At 42.0% G+C, this 17,478-nt stretch overlaps 1 protein-coding gene across 4 annotated transcripts in view; it reads right to left on the reverse strand.

The window, feature by feature from the left end:
- Positions 1-17,478, reverse strand: part of GALNTL6 (polypeptide N-acetylgalactosaminyltransferase like 6) — a 648,223-nt gene that overhangs the window by 18,078 nt on the left and 612,667 nt on the right. For 3 of the 4 annotated variants that reach the window (XM_089525481.1, XM_089525480.1, XM_089525478.1), the window contains one exon: positions 6,749-6,898. The exons of the other annotated variant lie outside the window; for it this stretch is intronic. In XM_089525481.1, coding sequence (XP_089381607.1) covers positions 6,749-6,898 — 150 coding nt within the window. The remainder of the gene's footprint in view (positions 1-6,748; positions 6,899-17,478) is intronic. 4 annotated transcript variants of the gene reach the window in all.

Here is a 17,478-nt window from a genome sequence, read left to right on the forward strand (position 1 = left end):
TCAATCAAGAAGCAGCTGACTGACATTTCCACCCACTTAACCACCCACCCACCCTGTAAGTGTTCTCATGTGCAAGGGACCATTGTGGCAGGGACGCTATGATCACACATGGGAGGGGTGGAAACATCAGTTGTTTTTTGGCTGACTGGGGAAAGACCCCTGTTGCTAGCAGTAGCTGCTGCTTGGTAAGTGGGGATGGGGGTGGTTTGATCCAAGAGACACTACTTAGCTACATAACTAATGTGGTTACATAGCTAAGTAGCTCCTACAGAATTCCAGACAACTTTCCCAAGCACTGTCTAATGGACCCCTCAGAATGGGCTTTCACAGCCCTACGTATTCATTCCTTATCTCTTTGGTCAGACCTGAAGATATGCTGAATGTGAGAACCTACTAACTTGATTTCAATGACCCAGATAGAGTATATGTTTATAGGCCAACTCTAATATAGTGGAAGCAGTGCTCATAGGGTCAGATCTCTGCGACTTGTGGATTACAGGGATGATGACATTCTCCCTCAGGCATCCCTTTACCCTCTGGGTTTAGTTGAAAATCTTATACATAGTGGGAGCTGGGGGATGAATTTTCACAGTAACAATATATAGTCCGTCCTTGCCTTACGTGGGGGATCCGTTCCGGATCCCGCCGCATAAGGCGAATTCCGCCTATGCTCGAGCCCCATTGGAAACAATGGGGTTCGTGTGCGGTGGCGCGGCGGCGCGGGAGTGCGCGGGCGCAACGGGCACGCACGCCCATTCAATTGAATGGGACGCGCCGCCCCTTCTGCCCCATGTGCACCCCGCAGCTTGAGCACGTATGCTCAAGGCCACGTATGGCACGCCTGCGTATGGCGCGGGCGCGCTGTATTATTGTGAATTATCCGTTATCATACAGGGGAGATTATCACACGTGATTATCCCTGATGGGACAGACATGTGTTTAACCTGTCAATGAGAGATCTTATAGCATTCCCCATAGACAGCCCATAGGCTGCCTGTATGCAACGTGGACTTATCCTGTAGCTTTTCAAGAATGGGATTTTCCCGTTGTTGAAAAGTCATGGGATAAGCCTAGGTTGTATACGGGCTGCCTATGGAGAATGTGGTAAGATCTGTCATTGACAGGTTAAGTGTATATCTATACCATCAGGAATAGTTGTATGTTATAATCTCCAAAGTATTTGAGGGTCTTGAACAGACAGTTTAGATCAACACCTGTTTCACTGATGATTAAAATGGCTTGGAATGGTTTGTGAATATGGATCAACACAACTGCTGACAGTTTAGAACTCTTCTTCAGGCCATGCTTATGGGACCATTATGATGAATCCCTGTACTTCAACATTTACTACCATACTATTGTAGGCCAAGACTTTTAGCTGAGCAATATTCTACTTGGCTTTGGATTTCCACTCAGACTTTGGCCTTTTTTGCTGATGCCTTGCTTAGCTCTGTCCTAGAATCCTAGAATCACAGAGTCTTCAAACTGGAAGGGAACTGAAGGGCCATTTAGTCAAACCCTTTGCCATGCAGGAATATACAACTAACGCACTCCTTAAAAATGCCATTCCAACCTCTGTTTTTACCCTTGTGCTTCATCCTCCATTGAATAAGCATTGTGATTCCAATATCTGCTTTACTTCACTCTAGCTTTAGCTCTTTGGATAATCTACTCTGCATGATGTCTGATCCTGTCTGCAGCCTACTATGCTCCTATTTCTGTCCTACTGGCTCTTGCTGTATGCCTTACTCTCTCTGGAATTGGCTCATTCTTGCATTTACCTGATCTGACACAGGGATTGGTCTCTGATGGCTTGGAGAAAAGGTGAAACTGACAGCTCTGCTTTTCATGCTCTGAAACCTTCACAGGATTTGCTGGGCACGAGGAAAATAAAGGAACCCTTTGGTGTTTCATAAAGCAGGTCTGTCTTTTCCAATAAGAGGAGTGAGAGAGAGAGAGAGAGAGAGAGAGAGAGAGAGAGAGAGAGATATGACGCCCTGTTACACATCTCACCTAGAGTCTGGGAAATTTACATTTTTGGACTACAATTCCCCGAATCCCCACATGATATGCTGACTGGAGAATTATCTGCCTTGTAATCCAAAAATGCAACTTCCCCAAGCTCTGAGTTCAATGGACTATGTGAGCAAATGTCTGGAGGCTGCATCCCATACCTCATCTCTTCATAGGATATATTGCAAACTGCCCAGTATTTCATGGCAAGTTGAAACCTTCCAACGAATGATTCCCACCCAGGAGCAGGCACAGGGATGTGTGCTGATTTTGGGGAGCAGCAGTTGACTGGCTGCAGGTATACTAGGACTAGAGTTGCTAGATCTCAGGGCCTGACCATGAATTTCCAGTTTTTGTGGGTCAGTTCCAAGTGCGAGACAAGGGCACAAATTCTCCAGTTTTGGTGGGTACATCTCCTGGCAAGTAGTAAGGGCTCTGGGTAAATCAGAGCACTCAGCCAGGATAGCAGCGCCTTGCTACAATTTGCAAGGCCTAATTTATTTGTTACTGCAACACACAAAGTCTCTCCAATTTCTAAACAGTAAAACAGTAAAAAAGCCCAATTGTGAATATAAAATTCAATGGCTTCTTTGGTCCTGCTTCTCATTCATGATTTTGTCAAAACACTGAGATTTCTTGTTGACTGAGATCCATAAGTCTGCCTGTGACTTGCAACTCATGACTCAAGCCACTCTTTGTTGCACCCCCTGAAATTCCATCTCACATCTTTTGGGGGTGTGAGCACCCCAGGCTGGGGACCCCAAAAGCAAAATAACTGATTTAGGTTTTCTGTTTTTACAACAGATCCTTGCTGAACAATTTATAGCTAACCATAAGTGTTTGCCTATGGAGCTTATCACATGTGAGGAATTTCTCTTAATTTCGAATGAAAAGAAAGTGGGCCAGAACGCATTCACGTGAATTTGCTATTTCAGCGAATTTATGTGAATTCAAATTGCATTTGAAAAGACTTCCCATTGCCTGAAAATAGCTTGTCATTGCCCAAAATTGCATGTGATCACCTCTCATCCAATAACGTGAAAGCCCATGATTGTGTTTGGACTGACTTCCCATTGCCCGAAATTGTGTGTGGTAGTCTATCACGCAATAACATTAAACCCCATGATTGCGTTCGGAATGCTATTGAATTATACTTCCAATTTCCCTTGTCTGATAATGTCCTATATGATCAGAGAGGATTGGTTGCTATCAGATTAGTGGTATATAGCTCCACTTTGGTCAGCACTTGCTTTATAAAAACAATTTTTGAAGAATTTATCAATCAGAAACATACATTTTTGACTGAGAAATCTCATGTACCATCTCAGCCCCACAAACAATAAAAAAAATATAGCAGCAGAGAGAAGAGAGCTTTATCCATCAGTTACTGGCACATGCCACTGTATGGTTGTTATTTTATTCTGATCCCCCAGTGTGAGTTCCAAATTAAAAATGTCATGAGCCAAAAATCAGATGACAATGCTAGAACTATGTTTTCACCCCTTCCTCCATCTCTCAAACACCTGGTACATTAGGCACCAATGAGGTGTTTCAACTCATCAAGCTTCTTGCCAGCAGCTTCGATAAGCAAAGAAATACATCGACTTTGGTTTTTGAGCAAAATCCTGTGACTGGAGCCGTGCTAAGTCAAATTCTTATCTGGCATCCATGGAGCTTTCTCCACTGTGCCAGCATGTGTATATTTAGGATCCAGGACATCTTTTCTAGCTGCCTTACCAATCTGGCAGCTCAGCTTGGATGAGTTCACCTAGGACGTCTGCTCTGTCTCTGGTTGCAATGTAAACAGTAAACAAAACTGATGAACAAAACACACCACATAAATGGCAACAGGGTCTCCTCTATGCTACCCACAGAAGGTTTTAATGGATGCACACTTTCAGATAAAAACCTCAAGATGTTGCCTTCCACAGTTTGAGAGAACAGAAATCCTGGTAGATTTCCTACCTGCTATTTCCCTCCTCTCTGGGGTATTCCTCATTCTATGCTGATTCCAAACCTTGCTCTACACTCCTTTTATCCCATGAAATTGTTTATTCTGCTTCTTCCAACCAACAGAATAGTACTCGTTTTTTATCAGTTTAACTGCAATACTTTCCCCATAGAAATCTTGGGAATTTGTAATCAGAGGAAGAGCTGAGGAATTCTATTCAGGAGCATCTTCAGTTTCCTGCCTCCCACCCCAATTACATATCTACAGTGCTCACAGTTCCCTGGAAAGAAGGAATAAATGACTGTCAAAACAGCTGAACTGTGTAACTCTGACTCCAGTCTCTGTCTGTGCTGATAAATGCTTTGGCGAATCATTTCAAACTAGAAAGCCCTGCTGGCAGGGTGGCGGTGATGGATCTAGAAAAGCCTTGTTAAGATAACAATGTGAGGTCACTTCACTTCAAGCACCCTCCCTAGTCCCACTGCTGGTACAGCAACCAGACATCACAGAGTTTCAAGCAGTACAACAGAGGCCCTTTTCAGAGCAATGAAACAAACCACACTGTACACCCATATCATGGATCTATTCTTATCCAGCCCTCTGTCCCCCTGTGAGGTATGGAAGAGTTGGGTGGGAATTTAGGAAGGGCAGTACAGGGTTGCCTTGTTCTGCAACAGAACTGTGTCTTGGGCTCTGTGAGGATGTCAAGCAGTACATGTACAACATGCAACATTTCTGGGAAACATGTGGCCAAGCAATGTCAGAGTGTGGTCAAAATGCACAACTTATTTTTAATCAGGAAGAACACACAAGCACGAAAAGGCTGCAACAGTTTGCTTTTCTCAAGTTTACAAGGAAACTCCTCTCCTCTCACCTCTGCTAAACTGAGTGCAAACTATTTTTGCATGTTGAACTCAGTTTTCATCAACTGAAATAGACTGAGGACAAAGGAGGGGAGGAGAGAGAAACTGGGTCATTTTTAAAACATCTTAAAAAGTGGGATGATAGAGGATTAATTTAGTCTTTGCCAAATCAGGACAGCTGGAGAGTATGCAGATTATGTAGGTGGTGGTGATAGGTTCTTGTGTAGATAGGGGTGGGTGGGAGGTGGGAGTAGGTCTCATAGTAGGAGATTATCACACCAGGGAAAGTGACATGAACATATCAGGATGCTCCCGTCACTGTTGTGCTAGTGTGCTAAAATTATAAAATGATGTCATGTGACATTGCCATAATCCCATTGTTATCATGCGAATAAAGAGGAATTTTACCGCTGCTTTTTTATTCACGGGAAAGTCCCATGAATAAAAAGTGGTCATAGAATTCCTCTTTATTCTTTAATAACAGGATTATGGTGATGTCGTATGACATTGTCTGATAATTTTAGCACACTAGCACGATAGTGATGGGAGCATCCCACTATGCTCCTGTCATTTTCCCTGGTGTGATAATCTGCTGTGTTTCACAGTACATCTTATAGTACATCTCATTGTGGTCAATTAGATTTACTTCAATTTCTTTATTTGTCATAACAAAAATGAAAATATAAAATGCAAAATGTAAGCACAAGATCCTATGACCAAAAAGAGAGTGATTATATTCTAACCTTCCAAAGATGTAATAAATTTTCCAGCACATTCTAAATGAAAGATTTGTTTACAGAAGCAATGAATGTCCCAATAAACATTTCTGCCCTAGTTTTCTTCAGAGACCTTTACACTTAGCTGTTAATTTTTCATTTAATGCCAGATCCCACATCCTCCTCTACTGGGTGGAGAAGATCTCTTGGTTTTATCTATTTTATGATGTGCTTTGTAATTGGTTTTAAACTCTATGTAAACCGCTTTGATCTTTTGGAAAAGCGGTATATAAATAAAATTTATTATTATTATTATTATTATTATTATTATTATTATTACTTCCTCAGTGTATTTCCATTTCTCAGTGATGGCCATTCTTGCCACTGATAATAGAAAAAGGGGCTTACTCTCAAAGAAACTATCCACAGGATTGTAGACCTTTAATCATGGGGAAAAGAGTGGATGCCAAGAAATTTATGCTGTGGTGATGGATACATGAGTGTAGAGCACCAGCATTTTAAAGACTCCCGACATCTACAACAGCTCCAGTGAGGCTTGCAATGGGAAGGTTAGTCAAGGGCTCTTGCTTGGTGCTCTCTACATGTGCAATCAATCATATGCTTCCAAAGCATTGTTATGGTAACTAGAAAATGTGAACAAGTAAAGGTCATGCACAGATTCCGTCACAGCTCACCTATTTTTAGCGCTATATAAAATGGCTTCAAATGCAGTTGACATCTTGGCCCAGTGACCCTTAAATTATAAACCATTTTGTTTCATTAAATGCAGGGTTGATCTTTGCAACATTTTGTATATCTGCCAACAGCAACCCTTACAGTACAGAAATATTATACAATAATACTTAGTTCCCTGGGAAGCTTTTCTTGCCCATCACATGGAATATATTTTTTTTTCAGGGCCGTCTGTGTTAAAAGGACTCACATGTCTTAAAGTATTAGAACAGCAAAGCAACTTTCAGAGGAATTTTAACTTTGACCCAAATAACGACAGCCCTACATTGTGCTGAAAGAAGAGAAGTCTATACAGTTATGTTTCAGAATGTCTCTGTCTCTGCATGTTTAAACTGAGCCAAGATGATGTATAGCATGAAAACTTTTTGATGGAACGAATACATTAGAAGGTACAGTGAGTCACCCAAAAGTTATGACACAATGATGCTTAAACAACATTAAATAATACCAACCTTCCTATAGCTCCAGTGCTGATTGCCCTTCATACCATGGCAGTCATAAAGTGTGACAGAACTACTATGTGAAACAGCATCAAAACAGAATTTTCTGGTGTGAAGAGGTTCTCCTGGCCGGATGTCTTCCCTCCAACCAAAGGTGAAGAGCTAAAGAAAACAGTCAAGCAAAACAGCAATATAACATGGCTTCTAGACAAAACCCACAACAATAAGAAATCATTCAATCTGGCTTCACTTGAGTGCAACATTTGAGTAAACTCCACTGAACCAACATTTCTGGGCGTCAATGTAGTAATTAACAACAGTCTAGAATACCCAGAAGAAATATTGGTCAAGTTTTGGCAAAGAATAACTAGAATTAAATGAGGCCTCAAGCATTTTTTAGAAAATGCACAATGAACACAAAAAATGCTTATTCCAAGAAATGGGAGATTAGAAATAACCACTATTCTGTATAACTTATCAATAGGCTATCATCATAATGGTTGATATGAGGAAACCATAAGACCAATGGAGGTGATGGTAAATGAGTGCTCACAGAACAGCATGACACACACCTCTGGTTACATCTGCACAGCAGAATTAATACAGTTTGACACCACTTTAACTGCCATGGTTCAATGCTATGGAGTTCTGGGATTTGTAGTTTTGTAAGGTATTTAGCCTTTGCTGTCAGAGAGTGCCACAATGAACTACAAATCCCAGGAGTCCACATGATGGAGCCATGACAGTTAAAGCAGTGTCAAACTGCATTAATTCTGTAGTATGGAGGATAAATGTTTGTGTGACTGTCCAGTATACAGACCATATTCTTCACATTAAAACAAAGCATGTTTCAATATTAATGAATGCACACTGAATCTTAATGAATCTTAAGGACATGGGCAGGCATTCAGTATTGGACTTAACATTTACATAAGACCTACATTTGCAGGAAACAGTTTCTCTGTGTCCTTGTTCAGCAAGAGGCTGCTGTGACACTATGATGTAGGGGACCCAGCAAAGAAAATGTTACAACAGGCACTGATGTGTATCAGGCACTCCCAGTGACCATCTGGACAATGGCTAGAGAGTGCATCAATACAGCCCAGGTGCCCTGATATACATGTTTGTAATTCACTAGAAGCTTCTTTAGCACCTCTGCTATGTAGCTAAGTAAGTGTAAAGTTATGCAACATAGACAGTGATATAAAATTGTGGCCCTGTTTATTTTCTACATGAAAAAGATGTTCATCTTTACTTTATATGATATTAAAAAAAACAATCAAGTGTAGCCATGCTACTTGATCACAAAAATAATAATTCAATAAATGTTCAATTTTGGTGTTTGCATCCTGTGCAGTCCTGGCATAGTTTGGTGAGGTAACTTAGAATTCTCTGGTTTCAGTGCTATAGTTGAAGGGAGTGGCGTAGGGTTCCTGAGCAGTTAATTCTAAGTACCTTGGCAAACTAAAAATCTCAAAATAATTTTGGGGGAGTTACGGCAGTTAAAGTGATAGGAAATGGTTATAACTGTTACTGTGTAACCTAGAGTATTTTGAGTGTTTCTCTCTAAAAAATAAAGTCAAATGAAAAAGTGCTATGAAAGTACTATAACAGAGTAGTGTAGACTCACAACCAATCACATGAGGCTGCACATGGTTTCTGAAACAGTACAACCTGGACAAAGGTTTACCACCTGAACAACAAGCTCCTGCTTGTCCAGCACTGATGGATTTGAATTTGTGCAGCCTGTGGATATGGACAGGATCCTTGGAGAGGTGAGAGCCACTACATGGATAATAAGCCTTTCCTGGCTTATTAAACAGGCTGGAAGAGGACTGGCAGAGTGGATAAGGGATGTGATTAATGCCTCTTTACAACAAGGCAGGGTCCCAACATGCCTGAAGGAGGCTGTGGTAAGACCTCTTTTGAAAAAATCTTCCCTGAATCCTACTGTACTAGATAATTACAGACCAGTCTCCAACCTTACATTTCTGGGCAATGTCTTGGAGCATGTGGTGGCTTCCCAACTCCAGGCATTCCTGGATGATATGGATTATCGAGATCCATGTCAGTCTGTTTTCAGGCCTGGTTATAGGACAGAAACAGCTTTGGTTGCCTTTGTGGATAACCTACACAGGGATCTAGACAGGGGGAGTGTGTTCCTGTTAGTTTTGCTGGACCTCTCAGCAGCTTTCAATACCATCAACCATGGTATCCTTCTGAGTCACCTCTCTGGGATGGGGCTTGGAGGTACTGTTCTACAGTGGCTCCATTCTTTCCTGTAGGGGTGGTCTCAGAAGGTGGTGCTGGGAGATTCCTGTTCAACTCCTTGACCACTGGCCTGTGGGGTCCCTCGCGGCTCAATGTTGTCCCCTATACTATTTAACATCTACATGAAACTGCAGGGAGAGGCTGTCTGGAGTTTTGGAGTAGGGTGTCACCTGTATGCTGACGATACCCAGCTCTATCACTCTTTCCCAATTCCAAGGAAACTGTTCCTGTCCTAAACTGGTGTCTGGCCATTGTACTGAGGGCAAACAAATTGAGGCTTAATCCAGGCAAGAAAGAGGTGCTCCTGGTTAGTCGAAAGACAGATCTGGGAATAGGGATACAGCCTGTGTTACACTCTCCCTGAAAACTCGGGTTCGTAGTTTGGAGGTACTTCTGGACTCTGGGAAGCCCAAGTATCAGCGGTGACCAGGAGTGCTTTTGCATAGGTAAAACTTGTGTGCTAGCTGGGCCTGTTCCTGGAGAGATCAGATCTGGCCACAGTGGTACATGCCTTGGTTACATCCTTCCTGGATCACTGTAATGCACTCTATGTGGGGCTGCCTTTGAAAAGTGCTCAGAAACTTCAGCTGGTCTAAAGAGCTGCAGCCAGGCTGTTAACTGGAGCTGGCTACAGGGAGCATACAACTCCCTTGTTGCAACAACTCCATTGGCTACCAGTCTGTTACTAGGCACAATTAAAAAATAATACACCACTGGCTGTAATATTCTGGAAGTTGTAGTAAAAAATAAATTAATTCCCCACAATCTGATACACATAACAGCTGAAGAAGGGCTGGCTGAAGAGATTTTTCTCCCTGAAGTGAACCAGGAGATTATCGCACTGCCTTTCCTGCTGACCTGGCCGCCAGCTGAAATCTTTTAAAAACGAATTTTATCACATGCCTCCATGCCCAGTCCGGATGCATCCTGTACCCAATCATGGCATCCTGTACCCTATCCAGTCTTCTCCCGTACTTTAAAAAGAATGGGAAAGTCCCTTTTACAAAAAGTGCCAGAGAAGTCCAGATCGAGTATAGGGTGCCATGGTACGGGATGCCTCTGGACTGGGCATGGAGGCATGTGATAAAATCCATTTTAAAAAGGTTTCAGCCCATGCCCAGGTTGGCAGGAAAGGCAGTGCGATAATCTTCCATGATGAGATGGACTAGATGATACTCCTTTCTATCCCATTCTATGTCCAGAAACCAACCTGCCAGACAGGGAAACCTTACTTCAGTACTGAGGACAAGAGGAAAGCACCCTCTGTTTCACCACAGGGCAGCAGGTTAGTTTCATGGGTCCAGAGCAGGTGCTATAACACAGATTGTGCTGTTTCTCAGCATCCTTTTTTTGGTACCTCAGGCTCATAGCTGCCAGGTAGCAGTGGTTGTTAGTGGTTTCCATGCTAGTGGTGAATCTGCTTCAGATCTTAGACTGAACTTTAAAGTGGCCGTCCAAGATTCTGAAATTACGGGGTGGGGTAGGGTTCAGAATAGCTCCTTTACAGTTTGGATTGAAACCAGGATCAGCAAATTCGCCACTAACATGGAAGCCGTTATCTGCCAGCAAGCAAAAAGGCTATCTCCAATTAGATGTTTGTCTGTCTAAGATACTACACGTAGCATAAACATCCACTAGCACTCCTGTCTGTCCCTGACTTCCATTCCACCATAAGCATCTGAAGAAGTAGACTAAAGTCTATGAAAGCTTATGCTACAAACTTCTTTTTTTCTTTCTTTCAGTTAGGCTCAAAGTTGCTACAAAATCTCTTTACATATTAATTCTACAGACTAACATAGCTATATCTTTAAAACCCACTAGTAGAGTTATGTGGGCAATCCACAGGGATGTCATAATGTAAAGCAATGCTCAAGCACATTTGCACACTGATCTCTGAGTGTTAAAGTGCTATCAAATGTGTAATATACTGAAATCTGTTATCTTCACCATCATCTAGATACAACTCTTGTTGCATTGTTCAAATCTCCCCACTCTATATACATAGCACAACTTACGTCTGTGTGTGTCACCAACAAGATTCTTGCCAAAGGATGACTTTGTGTAGTGATAGTACTCATAATAATATTGGTGGTGGTGGTGATAATCATGTTAGGCTAAATCCAGTCTTATGACTTCCTGGAGAGGAGCCATTGAAATGAATGAGACTTGTTAGTTACAACTAACATAAATCCCATTGATAAGCATTGCAGTGTCTATACTTAGGCAAGATTTTCAAATAGAAAAGCCTGCTTGATATTTGATTTAGAGTGTCTGCTCTCACAGGAATTGAGGACATACATAAGCGAGCTCGCCTTTGTTCAGGATTACTTAAAATGCCAAACTGAGTTATTTCTGTCTCACACTTTAAATGGAATGTGGAGATATATAAAATGAAAAATAAAACATCCAGAGTCTTTTAGAAATTGAGTCATCTGACAGTGTGCAGGACAAATGCATAAAAGGAGGGTCTAAATACTCTAAAGGCACCAGATCCTGTCAGATCTTGGAAACTGAGCAGGGTCGGGTCTGATTAGAACTTGGATGGAAGACCGCCAACAAATACCAGATGCTGTAGGCTAGATTTCAGAGGAAGGAACTGGAAAAAAAAACCTCTGAGAATTCCTTGCCTAAGAAAACTCTATGAAATTTATAAAGTCACCATAAGTTGACAGGCAAATTGAAGGCATATGTGCACACACACAAACACATTGAATAATAATAATAATAATAATAATAATAATAATAATATTTATTTGTATCCCGCCTCTCCCTGTATTGGATCCCTGTATTGGATCCCTGTATTGGATCGATATTTATTTGTATCCCGCCTCTCCCTGTATTGGATCAAGGGGGGTAACAACAAAAGAACAATAAAAATGCTACACAGCAAGTCACAAGTAAAAACATAGCAAAAACACCCTAAAACCTTCTCCCACTCTAAAATGATGTTAAAACAACAATTCCCAATAAAGTGCTCCCAATAAAATCAATAAAATCAATCATGATCACAGTCCGGTGGGAACGGCTATGCAACTGGAGAGTAAACATTCCAAGGAGGTCAGTTAGGGAAGGCCTGCTGGAAGAGATTTGTTTTTATTGCCTTCTTAAAGGCCTCTAAAGATGTTATGTGGCAGATCTCCTCCGGCAGGACATTCCAAATTTTTGGAGTGGCAACAGAAAACATCCTCTGGGAAGTCGATACCAGTCTGGTTTTCTTAGATTGCAACTTAGAGATTCTTCCCAGAGGACCTGAGAGTTAAGAGCAGGAGACAGCCAATGAATACTAGGTGCTGTAGGCTACATTACAGAGGAAAGAACTGGCAAAGCCACTTCTCAGTATTCCTTACCTCAGAAAACCCTATGAAAAATGCATGGGGTCATCATAAGTTGACAGGTGACTTGAAGACACACACACACACACACACACACGTAGCTTGGTAATTACCTCTGTCTCTCTGTACTCCTTCTCTTTGAGGTTTCCATGTGTAAACTACAGATTCCTTGGTTTGGAATATGCAGCTCATTGCTGAGATTCACTCAACCTGCTCCTCTAAATTGCACTGGGGCCTCTCCAGGCTATGAATTGTCAGTTTAATTTCTCTCTTTTGTCACTTCCCTCCCCAAACCACAGCTATAAAACTCACTTAGTGCACCCTCTGTCTGTAGCTGCAGACTCCATCACAGCTCATTAGAGCCTTTCCTATGGTTGTCTGAGTGATCACAGAGGTGTTTTTTTTTTTTTTGGGGGGGGGGGTTTGACAGCATCTGACTCAATCAGACCTTTCACTAGGATTCATCACAAAACTCAAAATGAAAAAGACAAATGGCAGAGGTCTGCTGATGCTGAATTTTAATTTCTACCAAAAATAATTCCACATGTCATTCCCTCTCCAAACAACAAACTCCTTTATTATTATATCTCTTTCAGCACTTAGAAAGATTTAGGGGAGAGCCAGTGTGGTTTAAATGTTTGAATGTTGGACTACTACTTTGGGAGATCAGGATATGAATCTGAGCCCAACCGTAGAAACCCATTGGAGAACTTTGAGCAAGTTACACTATCTCAGCCTTAAAGAAAAGCAATGGCAAACTCCCTCTGAATAAATCTTACCAAGAAAACCATAGGATAGGATAGGGTTGCCATAAATTTGAGTTGACCTGAAGGCACAACACAGCAACAAAGGGAGAGGCAATTCACTATGTTTACAAAGGCTCAGAATATTTCTTGCCCTCCCCAATAAGCTCACACAAAAGCAAACTGCTGTAGCCTCTACTACATTATCTATTCCTTCTTATTAATATAGGTTTTGCCATCTTGACCAGATGTTCCTTATGAATTGTTGAGGGTATGGTTTTATTTGTGCATTCTTGCATGGCAAGGAGTTCTATTAGACCACCTTTTAAATCCCTTCCAGCCCCATTTCTATGAATTTTTGGTGTGTTTGTCCTGAATAGGCTATTTAGACCCATTTGCTTTGCACAAAGTCTACCTCAGGTGTAGATAAAAACTAGTTTGTTGGTATGGATCAACACAGCTGCCTAAGGCCTGTTACAGACTGCCAAAATAAAGCTGCTTCGGGTCTCTTTGGAGGTATGCTGTTTAAATGATGCATGGGTCCTAAGAGTCCGGAGGTCGCACCAAAGCCACACTCCATTCCTAAGCACTGGAGTGCAGCTTTGGTGCAGCTTCCAGATTCTTAGGATGCATGCATCATTTAAATAGCATACCTCCAAAGAGACCTGAAGCAGCTGTATTTTGGCAGTCTGTAACAGGCCTATATTTCTGGATTCTCCTTGGGGTCATGTTTGTATTCTGCTTTGGCCAGTTCTCATCTTAAATATTGTGTCCAGTTCTGGCACCGTAATTCAGGATGGATGTTGACAAGCTGGAACATGTCTAGAGAAGGGCAACCAAAATGGTGAAAGGTCTAGAAGCTATGCCTTATGAGGAACAACTTAGGGAGCTGGGAATGTTTAGCCTGATGAAAAAAAGTTTTCAGATGGGGCATGATAGTCATGTTTAAATATCTGAAGAGATGTCATATTGAAGAGGGAACAGGCTTGTTTTCCACAGCCCTGGATAGGACAAGGAGTAATGGATTCAATCTACAGGAAAAGCGATTCCATCTAAATCTCAGGAGGAATTTCCTGATTGTCAAAGCTGTTTGACAATATCCTATACTGCCTTGGAATGTGGTGGAGTCTCCTTACTTTGGGGCTGGATGGCTATCTGTTGGAGTGTGTGTGTGTCAATTGGTGTTCCTGCTTGGCAGGGGGTTGGACTCAATGGCCCTTGAAGTCTCTTCCAACTCTATGATTCTATGACTATCATGACAAATGCCTGTCCTTCTTAATTTACCATTACATCCCTGTCAGGCAATCTCTATTATAACTTCATAATCCTTTGCAGAGAGCCAGAGTATAGTGCACCAAATGTGTAGGCATGGCATGACTCGTGTGGCATGGACTGAAGATAGTGCTTTTGTTGGCAGGATGCCACATTTTCCTAGCTCTCAATTCATGGTATCAGCAAACGACCTTTGTACCCCATCTGTAGCAATTGCTTCCATTGCTCTTAAGAAGCATGTTAACAAAACTCCCTCCTCCTCTTTCTCTGTACACAGCTAGAAAGGTTTCCTCTCATTTCCCCTCTGGCAAAGTACTGCTCTGTATGTACAGCATTTGCCTGAATATCATGCCTTTTTCTGTTATTCCATCATGCTGTGAAAGACAGGCTTAATTTTATCTTGAACCAACCAAACCTCACTTTATGAATGCTGGGGTTATTTTCTCATTTTTTTAAAAAAAAAAATATTGGCAGCAGAGAAGTCAGCTCGACAGAACCTGCTGAGGTTGTTTATCATGTCTGCAGCAGGGGAAACCAGCAGCATATGAGCCTGAAGAGAGCAGCAGGCCTTTCCAGTTCTCATTCAGTTCTTGCACGATTTCTTCTTTGACACTGAAGGTAAAAATTATACTGCTACAAAGAGCTGGCAGCAGTGCTTTGGGGATGGCAGAAAGCTTAAGAATGCCCCGCTGAGACAGCATTGGACAGGAGCCACGATGAATCCCATCAAACGGCTTGTGCAGACATCACCTGGCTGAAGAGGGGCATGAATCTCCAGAATGCACTGGGCATTAGTATCCAAGATGCAACAGAATAATAAACCTATGTCTTGTGCTTAACTTGATCTAGGTAGTATGAGACTCAGCTGAGTGGAGAACAGCATGTTTTCATCTTTCCATTGTAGAGTTGCTTCCTGCACTTAAAAGAAGGATTTTAGGACAAGGTTGAAACCTAGTGTAGACTGAATTCAGCTATACTACTGTTCAGAGCCAGCCCAAGCCATTTTGCTGTCTCAGGCAAAGGATAAGACTATTCCACCTGCAGAATCTGACTGGACTGGCAGTTGAATCTCACTGAAAGCATCTTTCACTAAACCCAAGGGCTGTAGGCTAGCTTATGTAATACAGGGTATGTTCCCTAGAACATATAGTTCTGTCCTCCAGTGGAGAACAAACTGTAAACTTACTCCAGCCTCCTGCTCCAGAGCTAGCATCTGCCACCTGAAATGACTTTGTCCAATGGCAGGGCCAGCCCAGGCGCTGTTTCTTTTTTTCCTCATTTAACTGTACCATGGACTACAGCATCACAATTTAGAAGGACTCATCTCATTGCTTCCCTGCAGGTAGTCCTGAGAAGAAAGGTCCTAGGGCTAATGCTATCTGTCTAATGACAGTTGCTTCACACATCACCAATTAGCCATAAGCACACACAGCAGGGAACTTGGGTCAATATTATCTCTTCGGTGTATATACTGGCTTGATATGTTCCTCATGAAATATGATCACACAGTCTACAAATTTCAGTTTTATGAATACAGGTTGTGCTTACACAAAATAAAAAAAAGGTTAGATGTGAAATAGCCCCAAGTTTAATCAACTCCTGATCTCAAGAGCCAAAACAACAACAACAAGGAGCCCTGGTGGCGCAGTGGTTAAATGCCTGTACTGCAGCCATTCACTCGAAACCACAAGGTTGCGAGTTCAAGACCAGCAAAAGGGCCCAAGCTCGACTCAGGCTTGCATCCTTCCGAGGTCGCTAAAATGAGTACCCAGACTGTTGGGGGCAAATTAGCTTACTTGCTAATTAGCTTACTTGCTGTTCACCGCTATGATCTTTGGAATAGCGGTATATAAATAAAACAAATTATTATTATTATTAATTAACAACAACAGATTATTCTCTGCCATCATACTGTGAATATAGCTTGGAGAGTTTGGGAAAGTTGTTTTTTGGACTACAGTCATCAGAATCCTCCAGCTAGCAAGAGCACAGTATGGCCTACTTTTTTTTTGTACTTCCAAAAAGTATTTTTTCTCCCAAGATTTGGTTTGGCCAAATCCATTTTCCTGAACAAAACCAGATCTTGTCCAAACTCCAAAACAGGCCACAGTTAGGGCCCATTCTTGGCACCTATGTCCTGATGTGCTTAACTTGATCCAGATAGAATCAGACTTTTGGTGAAGACCAAGAGGTCTGACAAATCATAGAAGTAATGGTCAAGGTTTGTCTTAATGATTAAGGTTCTAGGTGTAAAAGATAAGAGTAGGCTTGGCAGCAGAATCTGTGTGGTTATTCACTTGGATGAGTTTCTCAGAATGAGGAACTAAGCCTATAGCAATGCTGCATGAAGCCATTGCAGGGCATTTCTTTGTTTCCTGGATCAGCTATTCTGGCTTGGGTTGTGAACACCAGCATATTCTCTGGGTGTTTTATAGGGAAGGTTGTGGTTTTTGATGGGAAGTTCAGGCCAGTCCTTTCTTCAGCCTGTGAGCCTTCCTGATGGCACACAGAGGAACAAAGATATTAGAACTCCGCTGTCAGAATCCACAAAACAAGCAATCTGATGTTCGACAAATTCTTAGTCTCAAAACTAGACATGTCCCAGGAGTGAATTATTTCATGTCAAAGTTTCTTTAGAATAAGAATGGCATGTCATTTACAGGGAAACCTGTGCTGATTTCTCAAGGCATAGAGCCCAGCTACTGTTATCCAAGCTCTAGATGAAACTACTGCAATCTGTTGCAGATAGGATTGCCTTTGAAGATTAACTTCACTTGATACAAATTCTGCTTCAAGGCTGTAGACCTGAGGCCTTTTCACACTTTACCAGTGATAGCAATAGCAATAGCAGCTCCATTTATATAGCAGCTTCATATCACACTAAGCAGTCTGCAAACCTTTTAGAGACTGAATGCCCAAACTCAGTGGCTTTCCTGTACTGGGTGTCACCGGGTGCCAGGGGTGGGACTTTTGGGGGTGGGACTTCTGACTTCTGGGGTCAGGACCTCTGGGGTAAAAATCCAAGGGACACTCTCTCAGCCTCAGGCACTGATGAAACTTGCCAAGGAAACTCTATGATAGTTTCACCTTAGGGTTGTCATAAGTCAGAAATGACTTGAAGACA

This window comes from Sceloporus occidentalis, unplaced genomic scaffold (genome assembly GCF_023333645.1).
Source record: "Sceloporus occidentalis isolate IW3139 unplaced genomic scaffold, rSceOcc1.0.p SCAF_5, whole genome shotgun sequence".
Classification (NCBI taxonomy): Eukaryota; Metazoa; Chordata; class Lepidosauria; order Squamata; family Phrynosomatidae; genus Sceloporus; species Sceloporus occidentalis.